Source organism: Tenrec ecaudatus, chromosome 8 (genome assembly GCF_050624435.1).
Source record: "Tenrec ecaudatus isolate mTenEca1 chromosome 8, mTenEca1.hap1, whole genome shotgun sequence".
NCBI lineage: Eukaryota > Metazoa > Chordata > Mammalia > Afrosoricida > Tenrecidae > Tenrec > Tenrec ecaudatus.
This window is the reverse complement of record NC_134537.1, coordinates 114,335,540-114,359,997: the sequence shown is the minus strand read 5'-3', so window position 1 is coordinate 114,359,997 and position 24,458 is coordinate 114,335,540. Positions and strand designations below refer to the sequence as shown.

The 24,458-nt window shown below is 41.9% G+C and overlaps 1 protein-coding gene across 2 annotated transcripts in view; it reads left to right on the top strand.

Annotated features, from left to right (window-relative positions):
• The window catches only part of SGCZ (sarcoglycan zeta), a 402,845-nt gene that overhangs the window by 319,048 nt on the left and 59,339 nt on the right, over window positions 1-24,458 (top strand). Inside the window, exon 4 of one of the 2 annotated variants that reach the window (XM_075556755.1) lies at window positions 5,297-5,419. The exons of the other annotated variant lie outside the window; for it this stretch is intronic. Coding sequence (XP_075412870.1) covers window positions 5,297-5,419 — 123 coding nt within the window. The remainder of the gene's footprint in view (window positions 1-5,296; window positions 5,420-24,458) is intronic. 2 annotated transcript variants of the gene reach the window in all.

Below are 24,458 nucleotides of genomic sequence, written 5' to 3'. Positions count from 1 at the left end.
ATCCAAACCATTGTCATATGAGGGCACCAACGCAACGCAGGCACTGCTGAAGAGCTCCCAGTTCTTTTTTGCCCCACTGCTTTACCAAGCATGATGTCCTTCTCCAGGGCCTGGTCTCTCCTGACTTGTCCAAAGTCCATGAGGTTAAAGATACATTCAAATGGATACTAGCTCTTATTGTACTGTTTGCAAGATACAATGCAAGGACTATGACCAAAGACAATAGATCTTCCATGCTTTCCCCATTCCTATTGTTGCTGTGTCCCCTTGAGTCAATTCTGATTCATACTGCCCCCAGCCGTGGTGGCACAGTGCCTGCAAGTTAGGCTGCTAATTGCAAGGGCAGAAGATAAGAACTACCAACCTGTCCTTGGGAGAAAGACTGGGCTTTCTATTCACAGGGAGTCCTTTCTTGTACATTGTCTCAGAAACCCACAGTGGTAGCTCTACTTGGTCTTGTACAGTCACTATGAGTGGCTTCAACTCAATAATAGTGTGTATTGTGTCATTCAGTTCCATAAACAATGGCCTTTAAAGCAAGAAAGCACATTAATATTTAAAGACCATTTAGACAATAATATCCCATAAGATGACCACCAGTTTGTATTACTTAGCCTAATCCTAGTCTGGTGCTTTGTGTTTATTAAGTGGGATGAAATCATATATCCTGCTATCAGATTATAAGAAAATGTGATTTATTTTCAAAGAAATTATCCTATGCATTTAAAACATTTGGTCCTTTTTATTTTTTACCTTTTGCTTATTGTTCCTCAGCTGCTGTAATTTTGATGATGATGATGATGAGCTAGAATAAAACATAGAACTGAGTAATCATTAACCTATTTCACCTGTATCTGCCAAATGCCTATGATAAATTAGTCACTATTTAAAATTTAGGGAATATTTTGGAAGACAAAGATAATCTCAATTGTTTCATGCCTAATGTCCATCCATTTCATCACTGTGATGGAGAGAGTGAAAGAGTTAGGCAGACACTAGGAATGTAACATAGTTTGGGATCTTCTTTCTGGATATTTAGTTTGCTAAAAGGGACCTAGGTTGTAAAAGTGGTCTCCCTTATAGTAAACAAAACAAAACAAAACAAAAAACCTTTGAAACATAATCAGCAAGGATGTTCTAATTCATTAAAGGAGAAGCAGGTTTGAGCATCCAGGCTGAAACCTTAGGGGATACTGGTCTGATATTCCCAGGAGGAATTAGGATATCAATTGATGCTTTGATAATTCTTTGAGGAAATATAGACAATTTCCTATGAACCGTGCCCCCTTTGAATCATTGTTTGAAGACCTTTGATCATTGCAAAACCTCTTCTTCATCTTCTGGACCGGTTGCAAAACGTGTTCATTCGTCTCCAACCTGCCACACAGTTTGGGGCGCCATGTAACTTGTAGGATTTTTACTAAGTTCTGAAATAATTTGGAGGTAGAAACCATAATGTTACCTTCTGTCAGCACTCCCAAAAATAAACTTATAATTTATTGAATCAACCCAATTTCTACCTTTGGCTAAGTTTCAGGCATCCCAGGCTCCTTGTCTTGGCAGTGATCATTATAGCACACAAAGAGAAATAAACATAATTATGCACTGAATGTGATATGTCTGGGGAACTGATAGAGCTGGACTGTACATGACAACTATTTCTGGTGGAGTTAATACTTTGGGCAGGAGGATAATGTTACTGGGAGGAGGCGCAGAGTTCCAAGCTTCTCCATTCCTCCGTCCATGTCCCACTCTCAAGAAAGATTTCAGGCAAGGGATAAAATTCACATGAGAGTCAGAGAAAAGGTTTGAATAGATATAATGATTTTATTGAAGGGGGTACTTTGGAGAAGAAGTCCAAAAGGCTCTTAGCTAGTACTGAAAAGGCCCAGGAAAATGCAATGCTGGCCTTATATTGGCTGATGGTGGACTTCCCGCCAAAGCCTGGCTCTCTGGTGGGTCTGCAGATATCAGCTGGTGCTCTGCTGTGCTCGCCACCCTCCTTTCAGGTATGCATATTCTGGCACTCCTCTATCTACCCCACACCCCAGACTTCATGCTGAACTCTTGTCTCGGCCCCAAAACTCAGGGGCCTCTTCAGACATTGTGAGGATTGTGTGAAAAAACCTGTACTCCCCCCGTCCCCCACCTACCCCCTGAAGCTTTCATTATCTCCAGTATCTGGTCTCTTCCATGATAAGAAAATGTGTCCTATTCGGCTGGTCACCTTCCTTCTTGCTGGAGAGGTGTGTGAGGGAGCCTGTCTGACCGTTTTGTGTTCACGGATTTCTGCCAGTTTCCTCCCACTTCCCCCGTCTTCTCCCCATTGCCATTCTGCTGACTAGCTAACAGTAAGATATTAGATCCATATGCTAAGTGTATTTTTAATTAGATGATGGTTGGGGAGCAGCTTGCTACAAAATAGTCACTGTAGGGTTGGGGTGTCGGGGAACAAGTTTGAACTTATATAGAAATACAGGAGAGGAACAAAGGGTTCTCCAAATTCTGCGTCTCTGTGGGAGGGGGTTGGGGTAGAGAAGAAGGATTTACAGGGTCTTGGACAGAGGGTAGGGATGTGCAGAATTTAGGAATGTCCTTATGTTTCTGCTACCTCCAGTTGTGTGACTGTGTCAGAGAGGCAGTCTCCATATGCTGTTTTCTGCTCCACTGATGGTTAGTGTGTCTTTAGAGAATTGATTCATTCCTTTGTCGCATGGGGGGAGAAATACTAGACTTTCTACTCTCATGAAGAGTTATAGTCTCAGGAACCCATAGGGCCGGTCAACTCTGTTTATGAGTTGCTGTGAGTCAGAATCTGTGGGGCGAAAGCCAGCCCACACAACTAATCACAGATTCAATAGGCACAATTGTACAGTCAAGATATAAAGATTATAATAAAGTCATAGAGATATAGGAGAGAAAGTCAAATAAAGAAGTCAGACACATTTAATGATAGATAACATGATCACATCCTGGATGGCCATGATCTTACCAGCCGGTACGCACACAGCGTGGGCTGAGGGCGGGAGAGCAGGAGAGAGCTAGAGCGGGAGAGCTTTATTGCTAGCCAAGGCTTATATCTACTTAGGGGGCGTGATTACAGGTAACCAAACAAGTCACGGGAAGGGACTGTACAATACACAATACAAGCAATAGCAGGGGGATATACCATGGGAATAAGCCTAACAGGAAGGGGATGAGCTGGGGTGTGCACATGATAGGAAGGGGAGGGACTTGGGGTCTACATGTGACAAGAAGGGCGGACCCTAGATTCATGATGGCGTCCTAAATTTGGTCACCCTTGAGTGGGCTTGACCTCCCTGGGATCTTCTTCAGGGCAACAATTCACTACAATCCTTATCAGAAGGGAGTGGGTCTTTTTTGTGGGATAAACAGTGGTGTCTGCTCGCTCTAGATGGCTGATACCCTTAGGGAGAATAACCCCTGACCTACTTTTCAGTGACCTCCAAGTATGGTCATTCAACATGTGTAGCAAGCAGCTAAGTTTGGCATACATTTGGGGAAGACAAGTTGGGAGAAATCTTTCTGTTTCCCACAAGAATCCACGTGTTGGCAGTGAGTTTCTGCTGTTGTCTTCTTGTTTGTTACATGGGTGTCACATGATGTACACGACCTTTTGTTCTATATTCGAAAAACAGCTGACAGGACTAGGTGTTCACTAGTCATCAATTTAGAGGAACGTTTGGGTGGGGTTAGCATATTGCAAGATGGCTTTCAAGATGCAGTCAACCCAGCCATGCATGCCAGTGGTATTTGTAGGTTTCTGTGATGATTTTACCCCAGTTCTTGCTTCTCAGTGCTGAAAGAAATCATACAACTGAAGGACTTTTGTAAATTCAAGTAACTTTCATGAGGGAAAGGGAGATTTCAGGTATTATTCTCTCAGAAAGTACATGTGCACGCAGGATCACACAAGAGTTCGTTACTGAAAATGGCCTTTACAGGGGAGTGCAAAAAAACATGTGGAAAATGGCCAGAGTAGGGTCCACAGAGCCAAAGAGGAGTCCTGGAACCGAGAGAGAGAGTGAGCCCCAACAGAGCTTGCAGGTTTTCACACTGGGTGCACAGGAGAGATCCTGCCCTCCAACCCAGGAGAGGGGCATGGCTGGCCCTTGGTCTGCTATCTATTTCCCCTGTCCCAGCTGGCTGGGGGTGGGGTGGGGCATCGTTGCAGGTGTAGGCTACACTTAGTGGCTGAGTTCAGGAGCACATGTGTGATGTAATCTCGCTGGTGCCTAGTGTGGGTGTGCCCAGGTTGATAACCTAGGCCTAGATGAACTTGAGTGTGAGCATGCTTAGTTTGGGATTCTCCCCCTGGGTGCCTAATGGGTGCCTGATTTCTTTGTAACCCCTTTATGGTGTCATGGACAGCTAATTTTTTGCTTTAGTGTAGGCATTTGCTGGAGACAAGCCCTTTATGTCCAGTCTTTCAGTATTATACAAAAATAAATAAATTGGTGTTCTAGAAATGTCAATTATGGCCCTGCGTTCCATCCTACTTTTTTCCTTTCTCAATTATTATTCATCTTTAAGGGCCAATTAGATCTTCTTACTGAGGCCTTTCTATCAGAAACATGTTAGCTTTTCCAAATTTTAAGGTTGGCTTTGTGGGTTTATGAATGAAATAGTAAACATAAAGGGCTAATACTTGGAAACCAATTCATGATTGCATTTATTTAAGATTACATTTTAACAAGTGAAAAAAATCATTGATTGTCAATACCTTAGGAGACACTAAAAATAAAATAATTTTATTTGAGATTGATTATAAAATGGATTGTATTTCAGAGTTATTAAAATTTGAAAGCACATCAGTATTAGGATTAGTGAGAGTAAAGAAAGGTCTGCAGTGGCATTGTGCTTTACAAGCAGCCTGTCATGTAGCCTGCAAGGGCATCTTTATGCTCTGTGCAAAACCACGTGGGTCATTCAATCCACAAATTCTTATCAAGCAGACAGCATGTGCCAGGCATGATGCTGAGTCTATTGGCTAAAAGGGAAAGAAAAACACAATTGTGAAGTGGATAAAACCACAGTCCTTACTCAGAGATGTAGATGTCATGCCTGTGTTGGTACCCTAGTCCAACAACACTCCATCACATCAGGACGCCTCCTAAAGAAAACGAGTTACCTTTTAAAGAAATGCTTATTGAACTGCAAGCCATACTGCATAGATCAATGAATAAACTATGTTTTTCTCCTCTTCTTCTAAAAATAGATGAATTAAACACTTCCTCTATACAAATTTCATTTCGCTCTTTTTCTTTGGCCTTAGGAGCTGACGCTGTGGAAGCTCAGTGTAAGAGATTTGAAGTGAGAGGGAGAGAAGGTGGCAGGGTGCTGTTTTCTGCAGATGAAGATGAGATCACCATTGGGGCTGAGAAGCTGAAGGTTACAGGTACTGTAGACAGAGGTCATGGAGCACTGCTTATTTCTTGCAAGCATATGCACCTGTGAAAAAAGCTACCTTATAACCTGCATGTTTGTCATCCATTCTCACATGATATCAACGCATTTGATTTTCGAACTGTTGCTAGTGGAAGGCACCGAGTTCAGAGTCAGAAGGTTTGGAAAGCAGTAGAAGTCCTAGTGCTTCATAGTTGGGCTGCTAACTCCAAGGTCCACAGTTCAGAACCACCAGTTGCTCTACAGGACAAAGAAAGAAAGTTTACAGGCTTTCTACTCCAGAGACAGTTACAGCCTCTGACACCCACAGGGGACAATGCTGCCTTGCCCTGTCGGGTCACTGTGATTAGAATCCACAGTGGCAGTGAGTTAAACAAAAGTAGACCTGTTTTCTTCCATCAAAAGTGGGGAACCAGTGTGGGAGGAAGATGAAGTGCAGCTGCTAAATTGATCTGATGATGAAAGGTATTGGAAAAGTAGCCACAAGGTGTTTTCCTGTAAACTTGAATTGTATAACCTAAAGTTGAACATTATTTCAAGGAAAGACATAAGTTTAAAAAGAAAACCTAAAATAAATATGTCAACTTTAAAACAAAGTGGGCAAGAAAGATTAGTCTTCTAATAAGTTAAATACAAATAATTATTCTTGACAGTTTATGAGTCAAGAAATAACGCTATCCACCTGTTGTTTCAAAGTCATTGAAATCATTTTTGCAATATTATAGTCATTAACATTGACAACAGCTGAAGCATCTAAAAATACTTATAAGTAAGCCCGGGAGTGGCAATGACTAGATGACAATTTTAAGCACAGTCATTCTGACCTACTTGACCTGAGTGTCAGCTACACTAAATCACGTTCCATCATTGTGTTTATCCATAAAGGGAATGCACGCCTCATCACCTTTGCTCTTTCTCTCATTCATTCCCTTTCTGCCTCCCACATAGACGGACCTTCTCTTTATTCTTCATAATTCTCTCGAATGGTATATTCTGTATTTTCCAATTATCTCCAGATAAACCCTATTCGTGAGTCTTAGAATTAAAAGCTGCACGATGTTGTTTTCAGAACATACTATATAATGTAAGTTCAGATCAGAGCTGCAGAATTTAAGTAGATCTTGACAGGGTTTTTCACTTGTTGATATTCAAGAGCCTCCACGTTGTTATTTAAAAATGCTGGTTAGTAAGTTATTTACTTAGATTCGACCCTATTTCCATCTGCAACCACATTTTGATTTCTCACAGAAGAGCCAAGGTACACACATGCATGCACAATCCCACACACACAGACATACACACACAAGGCCATAGATACACACAAGAATACAAATAGTTACAGAGGCACACACACTTTCACCGGCATTAAAATTCCTGCTTAGGCCATACTCTTGATTTATGAGCATGATGCATATTAACTTTCTAGTAATTTATATATCCATGCCCTAAATATAAAAAAAATTTAAAGGAAAATAAAGATGTTGGAGTGAAATATCATTTTGAATTTTACATGCTTAATGGAGAAAATTGTACATTGTATACCATGCAAGTTAAAGACATTGGGCTTGATTATTAACCTCACGTAGTCTCGAGCAGTGCTTGAAGGATTCAACAAATAATACTATAGAGAGGCGCTGACTGCAGAGTGCTTCATGTAAATTAGGTAGCTGTGCTGACAAAACTTCAAAGTTACATGTGACAAGAGATCTGTGCAAGGTTTTTTCTAGAGTTCTAAGGTTGCGATACAAGAATTTATTTTTTAAGAACTCTTCATAGGAATGACAATGAACCCCTTCTGGCTCTCTATTTTTGAGCAGTGACATTTGGTAAATGGACTTCTGTTCAGGGTGGCATGAGTATGTCTAGGCCTGTGACAAAATCATTTATCACTAAAATTATGCATAGATCCGGTGCCTTGAAGAATAGTCACATTTATGCTACTGAACAAGGGAATGTGCACTCACCCTGCTGAACAAGTCACAGGATGTCCTGAGACAGTCGCTTATTCCCAGGGCTCAGCAGGGTAAACATTCAAGGGCAAAGAGTTTTACCTGAACTTAACCACTTGTCACGGCAACATTGTCAGCGTCTCCTCTTGCTGAACATGAATAAATTACTGAACATGAATAAATTATAGCACTATAATTCTTTAAAATATTTGTGTGTGTGTGTGTGTGTGAAAAATGCTGCAAGGGTACAACCTTCAAGAGGTTTTCATCAATAGAAATTTAGGTTACAATGTCCATGCCTAATACCAAGGAGGTAAGGAAGCATTTCAAACATTGTTCTTGTTGTTCGGCGTGTTGCAGCCACCATAGCAATTCACCTCATTTAGTGTCTTCTCTCTTTCACTGACCCTCAGTGTGGCAGGCACCTGATCCGGTGTCAATTTAAGGATTAAGGGTGTAGGGGTGGAGTCTGGGCTGTCAATCTGGAGATAGCCAATGAAACGTCTGGGTGAGCATGGCCTTCTCCTGAGAATTCTGGGAAATCTGGTACTTCCTCCCTAGAGGCAGAAGACACTTCTCTCTCTCTGCCGTTCCTTGGGAGACATTTGCAGAAGACAAGCCACATGGATGCAACCAGACCTCTGAAGCCGAGAAGCCACAGAGAGACCCCTGCCAGCGCTGAGATGCGTACTACTCCAGTGGGCCCAAAGACTTTCTACCCACTGGTTTTTGATCATCCTGCATTTGACTTCATTGCATGTGTTTCATGAGTCTGAAGAAGAGTTTATAGATTGGTATCGGGCATATGGGCTAATATCGGACTTATGGCCTTGGACTGGCCTGGGTTGGGATGTTTTCTTAATGTACAATTGCTCTTGTATATAAACCTCTCCCTTATATACATGTTTGTTTATGAATATGTTTCTCTAATTTACCCAGACTAAAACACGCAGTTTTAACATATAAAATGTCCTTTTGAAGAAAGCGGTCTCTCCTGATCCCATGCCCAAGTATGTGAGATGAGGTCTCATAACCCTGGCTCCTAGGGAGCAATGTAGTTCTTTCAAACGAGATTTTTTGGTTTGTTTTTTGCCAGTCCATGGCACTTCCCATCTTCTTCACAAACATAATTCACATACATCAATTCTCCTCTGGTCTTCCTTATTCTGTGTCCAGTTTTCAAATGTCTATGTTCAGTGCCATTGAGTCGGTTCTGACCCACAGTGACCCTATGCGCAACAGAACAAAACACTGCCTCCTGATACACCATCCTGCTAAGCATTAGGAGCACATCCTTCCTATGCTGGGGTCCATTGCTGCAGCCATGGTATCGTTCCATCTTCCTGAAGGCCTTCTTCCTCTTCACAGCTCCTCTATTTTACCAAAGATGATGTCCCTCTACCCTCTCCAGGGACTGACAACATGACCAAAGACTGTAAGATGCAGTCTCGCCATCCTTTCTTCTAAGGAGCACGCTGACCGTCCTTCTTCCAACAAAGCCAGGTTTGTCCTTCCAGCAGCCCACGGCCCTTTCAATCTTCTCTGCCAGCACCACAATGCACATGCCTCCATCTTCCTCATTCAGTGTCCAACTATAAAGTAATCGAAATCATCGTAGCTTGAGTGCGGCTTCTCTTACTCCTCAAAGTAATATCCTGGGTTTTCCAAAACTCTGAAGACGTCTTGTGCGGCAGATTCGCCTGCCGGAACCCATCTTTTGATCTCCTTACTGCGGCTTTTATGAGGCTTGACTGAGTGTCCAAACAAGGCAAAATCCTTGACCATTGCCAGCTTTTCTCTCTGTTCATGATGTCCGGGCGGTGCAGCCGTGAGGATCTGGGGTGTTTGCATGAGGCTGTGATCCATCTTGACGGCTCTGATCTCGTCAGCCTGTGCCTCCAGACCTCTTCTGCTTTCAGCAAGCAAGGGCATGAAGTCTGCATAGCACACGCTGTTAGTAAGTTTTCCTTCTGTCCTGATGCCAATTCTCTGATGATTTGCTCAGCATACAGACTGAATTCATATGGTGAGAGGATACAACCCTGTGGCACAACTTTCTTGATTTTAAACCATACAGTATTCTCTTGTTCTGTTCCCACAACTATCTCTTGGTCCAAAAATTCATATGAGACTATTGGAAATACCATGGCTGGAGTCGAGCACGCTTTAGTTCACAAAGTGACATTTTTGCTCTTTAACACAGTTTGGTTGTTCTTTTTTGGTTTGCCTCCCCCCCCCCAATAATTGTATTGAGATATAGTTCACATAACTCTTTAACACTTTAAGTAAGTCTTATACGGCACTTTTGCCTAATGCAATATGTAATTGGATGTTATTAAATTGTTCATCCAAATAATCACAAATGAATAATTAAATTAATCAAACGTCCCTGGTGGCCTGCCAGGGGATGTGTTGGCTTGCTAACTGCAAGGTCAGCAGTTGGAAACCACCAGTAGCTCCTCTGAAGAAGGGTGAAGAGTTCTGCTCCCGTAAAGCTGTACAGCCTCGGACAAGCACAGGGACAGTTCTCATTGTCCCAGAAGGTCTCTATGAGGTGGAATTGATTCCTTGACAATGAGTTTGTTTTCTTGCTTCATCTGTATCTTTGGGTTTATACTTAATAATCTTTTCCAAACTATGTTCAGCAGATCAAAGCATGCCATTGTCAAGTTCTTCCATATATTTGAGCCTACTATTAAAATGATAAAGCAAATACGTTTCAAGTTTCATTTCCTATGTAACCAGTCCTCTTTAGGAAATAGCAAGTTGAGAGAGAAGAAAGGAGCTTGTGGGGGACTCAAATTAACCAATATGTTACTTTTCATGTCATCATCTGTATGCATAAATTGTTCATTGGTATCCAAGATAATGCATAAAAAAGAAACAGAAGAAAATATCATTATAGAACTTAGTTCTATAGGTAAATGGAGAGGAAACCAAAGTATATCATACTGAGAAAACTTAAAATATATTTGAATCAATAAATGCTCATGTCGATTCGTAGCTTATAGGAGTTTATAGGAATAACATGAAAAATACACAGTTAACCAAACCACCATGAAAATTTCTGTGCCAAATATTCATAATTTACATTTCAAAGTACTTGCCTTGATTAGTAAAGAAATCGTTTGCTTAGATCTGAAAAGTAATAGCATAACCTTTTGATGTCACTCACTGTATAGAAGTTTTATACTTTAGCTCATGTATACCTGAAAATTGGATTTTAATTGTGTTCCCTAGTATTGAACTAATAGTAGTTACATCAATCATATTTGTGATGTGACAAAATATATAAACCTTTATACAGAAAAGACTCTCACATTTAGTGTTTTCAAGCAGAATCTATCAATAACAATATGTACTTTCATTTGTATTCTAAGTAGTCTATTAGAAAATAAAGAAAGTGTATAAGCCATGGAGCTTTTTTTTTGGTGGGGGGGCGATTTAGCACAATAGAGGCCCTGCATATTAAATAAAATCCTATTAATTGAATGTTGACCTATTTTTCCAATGGGGAAAAAAAAGTGGATATAGTTAGTATCTGTATTAAGAAGTAAGGTCCTCTCTCTCTCTCTTCCCCCCCCCCCCCTCTGCCTCTCTCCCACACCTCCATGCAGTAACAGTTAGAAAGTGGCATCTTAAAGACCAGTGAAACCAAGCTCACAGTCATCTTGTGCCTTAGATGTGCTGGAAAGACAAGACGAGCTCTCTGTGTCTGCTCTAATGAGGTGATTGGAAGGAGAGACAGGTTTCAGTGCTTGTCTGACAACAGGGGAAAGGTGCCCCTGAAGAGTTGTCTTTTAAATTAAACACCAAGCTTCGGGGTTAAAATCAATATTTTCTGTTTTGTTCTTATTAGTTCATCCTCTACAGCCTTGTTCTTGTCTGTTAAATTGGCGTGCTGTGATGGGGTCTTCGCTGGAACCAACATTTTCATTAGGAAGGCCCATTTGTCCCTGAGCTGCCCCATGCCAGCAAGTGGCGACAGAGGGTGGGGGGGAGGGGGGGGAGGCCCTCCGTCTGAGTGGTCCCTGAAATGTGACTGGGATGGATGTGGAGGAAGTGAATGCTGCCAACCAGCTTTGGACACTTCCCTCGCATAAGGATCACACAGAGTCCTTAAGAATGTGTGCCTCGCCACTTTCCTCCAACGTCCTCGGGTAAAACAAGTTCCGGTTTGCAAGTGTATAAATGATGAGGTGTGAATAAAAAAAAATGATGAGGTGTGTCACATCAGAACGGCAGTTTTCCTCTGAGGATCTGATTGGCAGACCTTTCAATCAGCTTGGACTGATTTTTCTAAGCGCTCCTTAAAACCGTTTCTATTTTGTTAAAAAAAATGTCCTAGCATTATCTTTGCACAATAGAAATGTGAATAGCATCATAAAAGAGAACATCTACAACTCTTAGGTTTCTGGAGTGGGTTATACTTTGATTCTTTGCTTCGCACGCCGGCGCGCGTTTTGCAATGGAGAGGAAAAGGCTCAGGTTTTAGTCTTGAAAAGGTGCCCGCTAGTTCTGGAAAACGTGCCAGGCTGCTCGGACGCCACGCTGGGATTCACACGTGGGTGCAACAAACCACGTGGAAAAGCACACCCGCAGGTGTGGAACTTGGGGCATCCCCAGAGACCAAGAGAGGAAGTGAGCAAAGCCTGAGAGCCCAGGCACACGTGTGCCACCACCCCCCTTGGACCTGCCGCAGGACCAGAGCAAAAAGACAGCTGGCCTTCCTGTAGCCGCGGTATTGAACACCTGTGGCTGGGAGGCGTGGCGGAAGGTATTGCTTGACCCCATTGGCTGAACTCAGGCCCACCTGGTGCTGTACCTAAAGTGGGTGCGCTCAAGGTATTGGTTTTACCTGGGCCTAGGAAGTCCTAAACTGTGCGTGCTCAGTTTGGGCTTTCCCATGGGTGTACGAAGGCTGCCTGGGCTGTTACAGACACAACGTGAGGCTCTTGGGTCTACGCCCTTCCTACTCTGTTGGGAAGGGTTGTCCACTTGGGGGGTCCATGCTGGATGAGGCTGGGGTGATCCAGACACTGGTGACCCTGAGGATGGCACACCTGGCTCCGATTCAATAGGAACCTGATGACGTCGGGAAGAAACAAAACAAGCGAACCGTTTAGGTAAGGGGGCCTAGGCTGTGAGGAAGCAGTGCCCTGGGAAGCGCGGGTCAGTGTCACACTGGACGATCTGAAAGGAAATCTCAAGGGGCATTAACATGGGACTGACGGGCATTAACACAGGAATAGTGTGGAAGCATTTACTAGCTTAAAGACTGTTCTGGCTCTGAGGTGGGGTGTTCTGCAGAGCACGTCTGTCTGGGGGTGTGGGGGAAACACCCTCTTAAGACCATGCAGTGGCTCACAGGAGGACTTGGCTGTTTGATGTGCTTCTGAGGGGCGCAGTCTTGCCGGTTGCAGTGGTTTCACCCATGAATGGTAGGTGGATCCATGCTCTGCATGGTACTTCATGGCAGTGGGGTAGAGAGAATCACTGGGGAGGGACCCCCACAGACTGGCTGGAGCTGGGAACAGGGACCCATCCTTCTAGGTTTTTATAAGAACGAGGTCTCGCAGAAGGCCCAAGGGGGGAAGCTTTTCCTCCCCTGAAGCCTGGCTGAGGCCTAGACTGATGGACCGCCTCCTGGCCTGGCGCTCCCCTTATGACGTCGTATTGCTGTATTAAAGCTACCTCAGAGTCTATGGCTGGCCCTGTTACAAGAAAAGTCCGTCCGGCTAAAACTTCAGAGGGGCTTAAACACGTAAATTTCCAGGAGGCAATTCTGAGATGTAACAGAGCTATTGGCAGTGCATCTTTCCAGTTCATCTGACTTTCTCGTGTCAACTCCTGAAGAGTAGCTTTCAGTGTAGGTTAATTCTCTCTACTCGTCCAGAGAATTGCAGCCTCGAGGCGCACTGGAGAAGATCGGTTATTCCTAAGTATTGAGAGACTGCCTGAGTGATTTGGGAGATGAAAGCAGGGCCCTTATCACTGTGTTGTGATTTGGGAAGCACACCTTGAGAAATTATTTCCTGAAGTAACCTTTTAGACACTGTGAGCCTCTCAGTACAGTGGGACATGCTTCCATCCACCTTGTACAGGTGTCTATGAACCCGTGGTCTGCTGGAAAATGAATGGAATCTATCTCCCAAGGTAGGCTTGCTTGCACTGGGTAGGCTGAGCCAGGTGATTTCTAAGTGCCCTTGGGGACTGCTGGTCTGGCAGGGGGGACCATGAGAGGTTCCTGTCTTGCTAGTCGGCCCCCTGCCAGGACTGTTGAATGAGCTGGGTCGGGGAGCGTTTCTAGCGAAGATGGGAGGTGCCATGGACCACTTTTACAACTTTCCCCTGTTGTAACCTTGGTGGTAACAGTTTGCTGTTTCGCTCCCACCATCCATGAGGTCAGAGGCAGAATTACGGAGATCTAGCCTGTGCCACTTCCTCAAGAGAGAACTCTGGATGAGGAGGCTGTCCTTGGGGAACTTAGGCATTTGCGGAGACTAGGGGCTTTGTGCTGTGGGCTGCCTGTCTGGCTGCCAGTCGCCTTCTGAGTCGCCCTGCTGGTGCTGTGAGCAATGCACTACTGCGCCTTCAACAGGTTTTTGGACAGCTTCAAAGAGGACCCTCATTTGGTCCCTGTACTTAATGGGGCTTTCCTGAGTGGGTATCTATCCTCTTTCCTACCAGATTGAAGAGTGTGCATGAATAACTGAAACCCAGATGGTTAACTTAACAGACATCTCTCTGTACAGGATTTAGAATTGCCCATTTGATATTTCAATTTCTTATAGCCATAAGCCTCCAATCTACCCAGTCTTCCTCAGCTATGCTATCCTGGCAATGAATAGTGGCATATTCTGACATCTTATAGACCATAATGAAGTTTTAAAAATCTGTATCTTCTAGAACTTTGTCTATAAAGAGTTCTCATAGGTTCTTTCTTCCTTACTAGCTCTCAGCCAGGGGCTAGTCTTTGGCCCAGAGGATGTCTGCAATCCTTTCGGGCTTCTTCTCCAGTAATAATGGGCCAAGTCCTTCTCATGCCAATCTCTCCAAATTCACTTCTGTCTCAACACTATTCCTCCGTCTTTGGGCAGCAACCATTACATTAGGCTCACTAGGATAATTCAGAATGATCTCCCTATTTCAAGGTCAACTGATTCTTAGCATTAATCACATCTGGAAAGTCCTTATTGGCATGTAAAGTAACAGTCAATATCCTAGTGATTGGAGTGTGAGTATCTTTTAGAGCTTGTTATTCTACCTACCTTCAGGGACAAATGATTGAGCCTCTCTGTTTTGTAATGGTTTGTTTTCTGTATGGTGAGTAGATCAGAAAGATCTACAACATGTGACAAGGCAGAGATGGGTGCCAGTACATTGATTGGTTGTGGGTAGGTGTCATTCAGTCAGTTGGGACGCATAATGATCCTATACCCAAAATGAGCAAAATCCCACTTGATTCTGGACCATCCTCAGGAGTGTTACTGTGTTTGAGTCCATTATTGTAGCACCTTGGTTCAAGCGTGACAAAATATTTTATTCAATTAAGCCATTTCTACAAATAATAATTTTATAGTTCTGTTACTGAATTCCTTGTTTGTTTGACATTTGTAAAATAAACCCATGTGAATGAAAACAGTAGACGTGTGCAATGGATGTAGGGAGTAATATTACATTATAGAAAATTATACTAATTAATAAATATGAAGAGATATTTGGAAACTTATGAAAATGTCCAAATAAGAATACAAAGGAATAAATGGGTAATATTTGCTATAAAAAACCAATAGTAATTCCCTAAATTGGCTTATATTACTGATTTACTAGACCCCACAGGAGAGTACCTTGACCAGATTAATTTTATTTTTCATTCATGTAATGGTGCTAACAAGGCAACCACTGATAGAGGTTCCTTAAGACTCACCTCTGTAACCCTCCGGGTCAGGCTGTTATTCTAGTCCATAATGCCAAGGTTGTCTCATGGCATCACTGCTGTATTTTTACTTGGGAGGAATAGATAAAAGGGGAGTAAAACTTCTTAAATATCACTGTCTGATATTTAGTCATTGAAATCTATGAAATCACCAAAATAGAAGATAAATGCAGGCCCTAAGTGGCAGTTATACTCTTTGTTTAAACCTTGAGTTGGGGTTTCTATTAGTAAAAGGAAAAAGGATTCCAAAATATCAATCACTTTTGCTACCAGCAAGGATTTTATAATATGGGACACCCTCAAAGGACAATTGTTGTGGAGTTGATTAATAGTGACTCCAAGTGTTTCAAAGCAGAACTGTACTCCCGAAGATTTCAAGGCTGTGGATTTTGGAAGAAAATTACTAGCACTTGCTTGGAGATGCTCATGTTACCCTTTTGGCTAGCCACCAAATACTTAACCATCTACGACACCCAGGACCCCTAATAACACTGTAATCCGAATCAGTAACTGGAGCCCCAGGTGACATGAGCTTATTGTGAGTCAGACTCAACTTGACAACACTGAAACTGATTTAGTGTAGAGCACCTAAGGAAAAGGCAAGGAAAGAACTGTGTAAGTGTAAATGTTTAATATTATTACCCAGTAGGCAAATTCTGCCATCAAAATAGCTAATGTATACTATTCTTCAGCCTATCACAATCATTCTTGTCCCACCATACCTATCGCAGAAGACTGCTGTGTATATTATCCTGACAAATTGATTGTCTAAAATCTACTGCTATTATTTCATTCAAGAAATCAAGGTCATGTCTCCTCTATTATCATCCATATAAATTTAAAACCTGTCTTCCAAGATCAAGACTTAAAGTGTTATGTTAGAATTGTTATTATTTCTTTCAAATATATAATCTCTAGTTAGAACAGTTAACTCACTCAAATTTTCATTCCCTTGCAATTCTGAATGTTTGAAGTTAAGAACAGAAATCCAAAGACCTAAAATTAAAATATAAATTGTTAAAGTTGGGAAATTCACAATGTACAGGTTTAGATACAAAGGGATAAGTGAAGATGTACAGGGAAATCTACCATACTAGGGACATCACTTACAAACATTATATTATACATCTAGTGTATGTGGGTGTGTGTGTATATATGTATATTAGAGGCAGATTTTGGAGATTAGATGATAGAATTTGAGCCTAGTTAATTTCAAAATCAGAGTGAAATAACTGTGTAGGTTTTCATTAAGGTAGAAAAAACATTGCAAAGTAGTGGCTTCATTTAGGAGTGAAAGTCTACATCTATGTAAGGACTTATGAATGACAATAAAACATTGTCTTATATAGTGCCAGAAGATGAACCCTTTAAAATATGACTGCCTTCTCAAAGTTGAGTTGCCCTTAACAACTTGGTGGAATTAAAGCTTTTAGGGCCTTTATTTCTTGATGGAATGCAACTCAAATGTGAAGCAGCAGCTGAAAATATCTGTTAATAATCATAACAGAATGCAGATAATATGAATCTAGGAAAATTGGAAGTAATACAAAAGAAATATAATGCATAGTATGATATCATAGGCATGGGTGAACTGAAATGGACTGGTATTAGTTATGTTGAAGGAGACAATCATATTTGATTTCCTGTGCTGGGAATGATGCATTGACTAGGAATGGCATTTAAGTCATTCTTTAAAAGAACATTTCAAGATTTAACCTGAAACACAATACTGTCAGTGATAGGATATTTTTCATATGCCAACAGAAAAGACCAGCTAATATGACTGTATGTTATTCAAATGTATGCACCACTTAGTAATGTTAAAGGTGAGGAAGTTGAAGATTTTTAGCAATTTCTGCACTCCAAACTAGATCAGACATGTCATAAAGATATACTAACAATTAGTGGCAATTGGAATGTGAAAAATAAACAAGTATTGGTAGTTGGAAAACATGGTTTTGGTAATAGAAACAATACCAGGGATAAAGTGGCCAAAAAATTGTAAGGTTAATGACTTATTCATTGCAACATAAATGGAAACTACATGCATAGACCTTGTGACATGGAAAACATAGGCATCAAATTCATTATACATGTGTGGAAAGTGACAGTAGAGAAATGCAACATCATCAGTCAAAAGAAAGCTAGGGCCTTACTAAGGAACAAGCATCAATTGCTCATAAGGAAGTTCTAGTTGAAACAGAAAAAAAATTCAAACAAATTAATAGGAGCTAAAATGCAACCTAGATGCATCCCACCCGATTTGAGATAACATCTCAAATTGAATTCATGGATGCCCACACAGAGGCCTTATTGGCTATGATCTGATGGACAGGCTAGACTCCACCCCTACACTTATCCTTAACTTGACCATTATTTAACTACCATAGATCTTCACCGAAAGAGGAATATTACAAAGCTTCTTCCCAAGGTGTATGGACTATGCAAAGGCATTTGACTTTGTGGACCCTAAGAATCTGTGGATAATGTTGCAAAGAATGGGAATTACAAAATATTTAATTGGTCTCAAGCAAGATCTTTATACAGACCAAGGGCCAGTTGTTCAAACTGAACAAGGGGAAAACTGCCGAGCATAAAATCAGGGAAGGTGTGCGCAGGATCAAGTCACTTCACCATCACCATACTTATTCAATGTGTAGGTTTAGAAAATCAACTGAGAAACTGACTCTGAAAAAGAACCCAGCATAAAGTTTGGAGGAAAGCTTATTAACCACCTATAATACGCAGATGACACAGCTTTGCTGACCGAAAATGAAGAGGATTTGGTACAGATACTGATGAAAATAAAAAATTGCAGACTTCAGTGTGAATTAACCTCAATTATAAAGAACACACAATTTCTCACAATAAGTAATATCATGATAAAACAAGAAGTGTGAAGTTGTCAAATATTTCCTTTCACTTAGATGCAAGATCAACCCACATAGAACAAACAGTCAAGAAGTCAAACAATATTCTGCTGGGAAACTTAGCTGCATAACACTTCTTTATGTATTAAAATGTAAATATTTCACTTTGAAGTCAAAGGTGTGCCCTCCCAAAGCCATAGTGTCTTCAATCATTTCATAAGCACTGGAAAGCTGTGCAGTAAATCAAGGAGCATGAAGAGGGATTGGTGCTTTCAATATGGTAATCTAAAAGATTATTAAATATATCATGGACTGCCAGGAGACTGAACTAGTCTGTATTGGAAGCAGTACAGTCAAAGTACTCCACAGAAGAACGAATCACAAGATTCTACTAAAGTGGTTTGGACCTCATGAGGAGCAAGTGCCTTGTGAAGGATATCTGGTTTGCAAAGTCGAGGGTTCGTGAACAAGAGGTGGCCCCTCAGTGAGATGGATCAACCCCAGGGCTGCATCGGTGGGTCAAACATTGAAATGGCTGTGGATGTGCAGGATGGGAGGGTTTCACTCTGTAGAGTATCCTGTCACTCTGGGTCTGAACTGCGGGTGCCACAGTGATGGCACCCGGTGATGACAACCAAAGAACCGAAATGAATGTTGCAGGTGGATATGTGTTCCTTCTCTTTTTCTGTCCTTCTGTCCTCAGTGCTTTCTGTCACTTCTTTTCCTTCATAAATGGGAGGCAGTCGAGGGCAAAGACAGACCAGTGTAGCCTGGATCTACGTATTGTGAATGTGGAACTACAGGTCATTGTCATTGGGGACTCATTCAAAGGTGGTGTCAGTATAACGTGGGGAAGGGGGTTGTCAGGGACCTCAGACCCTGCCTGCCAAAATAGTAGCAAAACGGGACGAAAGAGTCATACAAATGACCACGTGTGTGGAATTGACCGAATAAGCACACCTATGGAATAATAGAGGCACTAGCTTTTTTCACTTGTAGGAGGTGGCTGGCACAGCTATGGATATTAGTTTAGTTCAAGAAAATTTTAGTTTGGGATTGGAAGTTCGTGTGGACTTCAGTAAATGGAAATTAAAAATTAAAGAAGACACCGTGAATGTAGAAATGTATTTGTCTAGCAGTGTTGACATAGAAGGTAGATAATCAGTGACTCTGGAAGTTCTGAGTAATCTACTACCCCGGTTTGCAAATATTATTCTTTGCTGAATGGAATTAAGGACATCTTAGAAAAATGTCCGATGCTGTTGCTGGAGAGCCCTCATGCCACAGTGGTTCTGCACTGGGCTGCTAACGAAATGGTCCACAGTCAGAAAAACCTGCTGCTCCAAGGGAGAAGCCTGAGCTTGCTGCCCCTTTGAAGCTCGCAGTCTTGGCAAACCACAGGGGGTGCTGTGCATCAGCATTCACTCCAGGGCAGGAAGTTTGGTTGGTTCCACTCCCATGAAGACTTTCAGTTTGGGAACTTCAGAGGGCAGCTCTTCCCTGTCCAATATGCTCATTATGAGTTGGCATCGACTCAATGGCAACAAGTGTGAGTATGAAAAAGTATGACGAGGTAAGCACAGGTTGTTTTACACTAAAAAGGGAGGAGATAGTCAATGGAAGATATGCCAAAACGACCCAGAAGCCAGTCTCGATCAGCTCTACGAAGGATTTTGTGCACCAAAGAAAACATGGATAATGGAAACATAATCTCCCAGGTATTCTGTAGGAGAAAGAGCAGCTTCTATAATAATTATGGCCTCAGAGATATTATAGAGAATTACTACTTGGAATTAAATAGATGGCAAACAAAACAAAACAAACCACCTCACTGTCATCGTGTAGATGCCCTAGTGGGTCACCAATAGGCTGCTGACCACAAGGTTAGCAGTTCAAAACTTCAAGTTGCTCTGAAGGAGAAAAACAGGCTTTCTACTCCTGTAGAGATGCTCATTCTCATAAAAGCCCACAGGGACAGTTCTACTCTCTCGTGCACGGTCAGGGAGATGGCAGTGAGAGAGCTTTCTTTTTGCCGGGACCTGAGCCCAAGCTCACCACTTTCCTGAACTTCCCTCTGGTGTCCTTTGCAGTGTTCCCTCAGCATTCTATTAAGGGCTGGGTGATCTTTTCTTTTTCTGGTCTTAGTTTCTCTCTGGAGCTCTCCTAAATCAAATGTTTAAATTTAGAAAAAATTAGAGATAACTGAAAGTTCAATTTCTATTCATGGGTAATCTAAACTTTTATGTACACATGAAAATATGCTAAGATATCTTAATGTCAAAAATATTTTAAACACACCTTGAAAACTCAAAAGAAGAGGAGAAGGAAACGGAAAACTCACAAGTATTAAATAGTATGAACAATGCAACATAAAGCACAAAAATATCAAACAGTATATTACCAATTCGTATGTATGTGCCAGAACAGATGAGCTGGGAATCAGGGAAGCTCCCTTACCTTGGGTGAGCCTTTTCACCTGCTTAACAGGGTGGAGGGGATATAGGAAGTACCTTCCTCCTGATCTGATATAGATTCTACCCTCACTCTTTAGCCTAAAATATTCCAATACTCTTTTTCACAGTTATTGGTAAAATGTCAAGACCACCTCTAGGCTAATTCACTCTTTCTCTTCGGCTAACACTCTATTTCTTACGTGGTATGTTAGGCAGGGTTCTCTAGAGGAACAAAATCAGACACTTATGGTGATAGATAGATAGATAGATAGATAGATAGATAGATAGATATCGCAAAAAAGAATATAAAAGCTAATTACTCCACACAGCAATACAGAGGCTCGATTCAACTCACTTTGTGGCTGAGTTAACATCCTGAAGATCCTACAACACGTGCTAGCTGCTGGTCCAGGGACAAGGAAGCATACATCAAAATCTGCCCTCAAGCAAGACAAGCAGAGTCAGCAGGAGGAGACCCCACCCCTACATTTTGTTTATCAAGTTGACATGAAATGATGTAACTACCACAGATCCGGAAGGCCTCATGAGAGGCAGTGCATTGTGGGAGATAGTGGCAGGACGGGCCCCTCGATTCAGAAGTTCCCTGGAATCTGTCGACCTCTGAGCAGATTAAGCAGGAGAATACGAAGGGAGGAAAGTCTGCAATTGTAAAGCCTTTGGGGTCTTCATGTGCTGAGGGGCGCACCTCAATAGAAGAAGACGCAGCAGCAAAAATCTGCTAATAATCAGAACGTGGAATGTACAAAATATGGATCTTGGAAAATTGGAAGTTGTCCAAAATTAAAGGGAGATCAAAGATACTGATATCTGGGGCATTAGTGAATGCAAATGAAATAGTGTTGTCCATTTTGAGTCAGAAAATCATGATTTACTATGTTGAGAATGACATAATCAAGAGGAATGGTCTTGAATTCCTGGTAAAAGGGCATTTAAGATCCATATTGAAGTACAATCCTGTCTTTGAGAGGATTATATCAAACTGGCTTCAATACCTTCAATCAAAATTATGCATCAAGCAATAGAACTAGTGATGAAGAAATTAAAGACTTCTACCAATGTATTTGAATGGAAGTTGATCAAACATTCAATCAAGATGCATTGATAATTATTGGAGATTGGAATGCACCAAGTTGGAAACAAAAGAGAATGGAGCAGTAGTTGGAGCAGGTCTTAAACTGGTCTTGGTGAATGAAATGAAGCTGGAAATTGCACAATAGAATTTTGCATGACCAACAGCTTTTCCATAGTGAACACATTTTTCAAACAATACAAATGCTAACTATAAAGATGGATTTCTCCAGGGAGAATACACAGAAGTCAAATTGGCTACAAGTGGTAGTTATACAATTTCATGTCAACTTGATAAACGAATGAAGGGGTGGAATCCAGCCTGTCAATCAAGCCACAGTCTGATAATCCCTCTTTGTGGGCATGACCTTCTCATGAGGATTCTAGGAACTTGCTCTCTCTTGATTCTGCCATCAGAAGAAGAGGTGTCTCTCTCTCTCTCTCTCTCTCTCTCTCTCTCTCTCTCTCTCTCTCTCACACACACACACACACACACACACACACACACACACACCACAATGGCTGTAGCAGTACACTGACAGCTGCCAGAGGTTTAGGCTGGATTCAGAAGAGGACACTGAACAAAGGATGCCATTGCTGATGTCAGATGGATCTTGGTTGAAAGGAGACAGTATCAGAAAGATGTTTACTTATGTTTTATTGACTAGGCACTTAACTGTGTGGATCATAAGAAACTTGTAAAGGTTTGAAAAGAACAGGGATTCCAGAAGACCTCATTGTATTTATGTGTGACTTGCACATTGATCAAAAGACCGTTTTGGTAACAGAAAAAGGACTACTGCTTAGTTTAAAATCAGGAAAAGTGTGGGACAAAGTTGTATCCTCTCACTATGTTTATTCAATCTGTATGTTAAGAAAATAATTTGAGAAACTGGATTATAAGAAGAAGGATGTAGTATCACATTTGGAAGAAGATTTATTAACAACCTAAAAAATGCCGATGACACAGCCTTGCTTGCTGAAAGTGGGGACAGTCTGAAACACTTGTAGGTGAAGATCGAGGATTTCAGCCTTCAGTCTGGGTGACAACTCAATGGAAAGAAGACCCAAATCCTCACAAACGGACCAATAGGTTACATCATGATAGATGTAGAAAAGATTGAAGTTGTCAAGGATTCTGTCTTGTTTGTACAAACAATCGATGCTCAGGGAAGCAACAGTCAAAAGATGTGCTGCATTAGGTAAATCTGCTGCACAAGACCTCTTTGGAGTATTAAAAGCAAGGATGTTGCTTTGAGCACTGCGGGGCACCTCCCCAAGCCAGGGGATTTTCAGTTGCCTAATATGCACGTGAAAGTTAGACATTAAATAAGGAAGAGTGAAGAAGAATCGATGTATTTGAATTTTGGTGCTGGAGCACAAGATTAAAAGTACTATGAACTACTCGACGGACAAGTAGGTCTGTCTTGGAATAGGTTCAGCCACAGTGCTCCTTAGAGACAAGCACGAAGAGACTTCATCGTAAATACACTGGACATACTGACAGGTGAGGCTAGTCCCTGCAGAGGGACATCCTATTTAGTAAAATGGAGGTCCAGCAAAAAAAGAGGAAGGTGCTCAGTGAGATGGATTGACACTGAGGCTTCAAAAATGGGCACAGGCAGAGGAACAATTATGCAGATGACTTAGATTCTGATGGTGTTTTGTTCTGCTGTGTATAAGGTTGCTACCGGTTGGAACCAATTTGATGGTCCCTAACAATAACATCACAGAAGCCCCCCAAGTGAATAGCTACTACACAAAGGAATCTATCCTCTCACAGTAGGTTGTTGTTGTTGTTAGGTGCCACGTAGTCAGTGCTGACGCACTGACCTGGCCTCTAACAGAACTAAACGTCCTGTTTGAGCCCCTGTTGCAGCTACTATGTCAACCCATCTTATCGAGGACCTTCCTCTTTCTCTTTGCCCCTCCGCTTTCCCAGGTCGATGTCCTTCCCCAGGGACTGGCTGCTCCTGATAACATGTCCGACATAAGTGAGGCGAAGTCTTGACCTGGCCACTAAGGAGCACTCTGGCTGTACTTCTTCCAAGAAAATTTGCTTATTATTTTGGCAGTCCGTGGTACTTTCAATATTCTTTACTAGCAAAATAATTCAAATGCACCACTTCTTCAGCCATTCTTAGAAATGTCTCCTAGTTTATACACTGGTATGCAATGGCAGGGACTTTCTCACAGTTTAAGAGGCTAGAACTGTGGATTCCGGGTGCCAGCTCTAGAGGAATGCTTACTTTCTCTGCAGGCTCTGGGAGAAAGTCGTTAACTCCTTGCAACATCTATGAGCCCGGCATTCCTCGGAGATCTCATTAGATCTTGGCATCAATATTTCCCTGGATTGGAGAGGTCATCAGTGCAGAGACAATGGATCGACAGGATGTGCTCCACCTCTGCCTTCCTTCTCGATGATGTTAGGTCCCTCTGATGTCTGCTTACTTGTTTAATCCCTTTCATGTCACAGAATAGATGGGTTTCAGATATAACCTAATCCTCTAACTTGCATCCCGCCTCAGCAGTACAACTTCTACTAATCCTGACTCATTAAGAACGTAGGAGGTTAGCGTTACAGCACTTACGGTAGTGAGAGCAGGTCACAGAGGAGGGGCAGTTGCTAATACTGAGGATCATAGCCAACCTTGTTGACACGGATTTTGGGGGCACAAGTCCGTAATACTCTTGTAAAACAAAGTCAGCCTGACCTAGTCTAGCTGCTGTG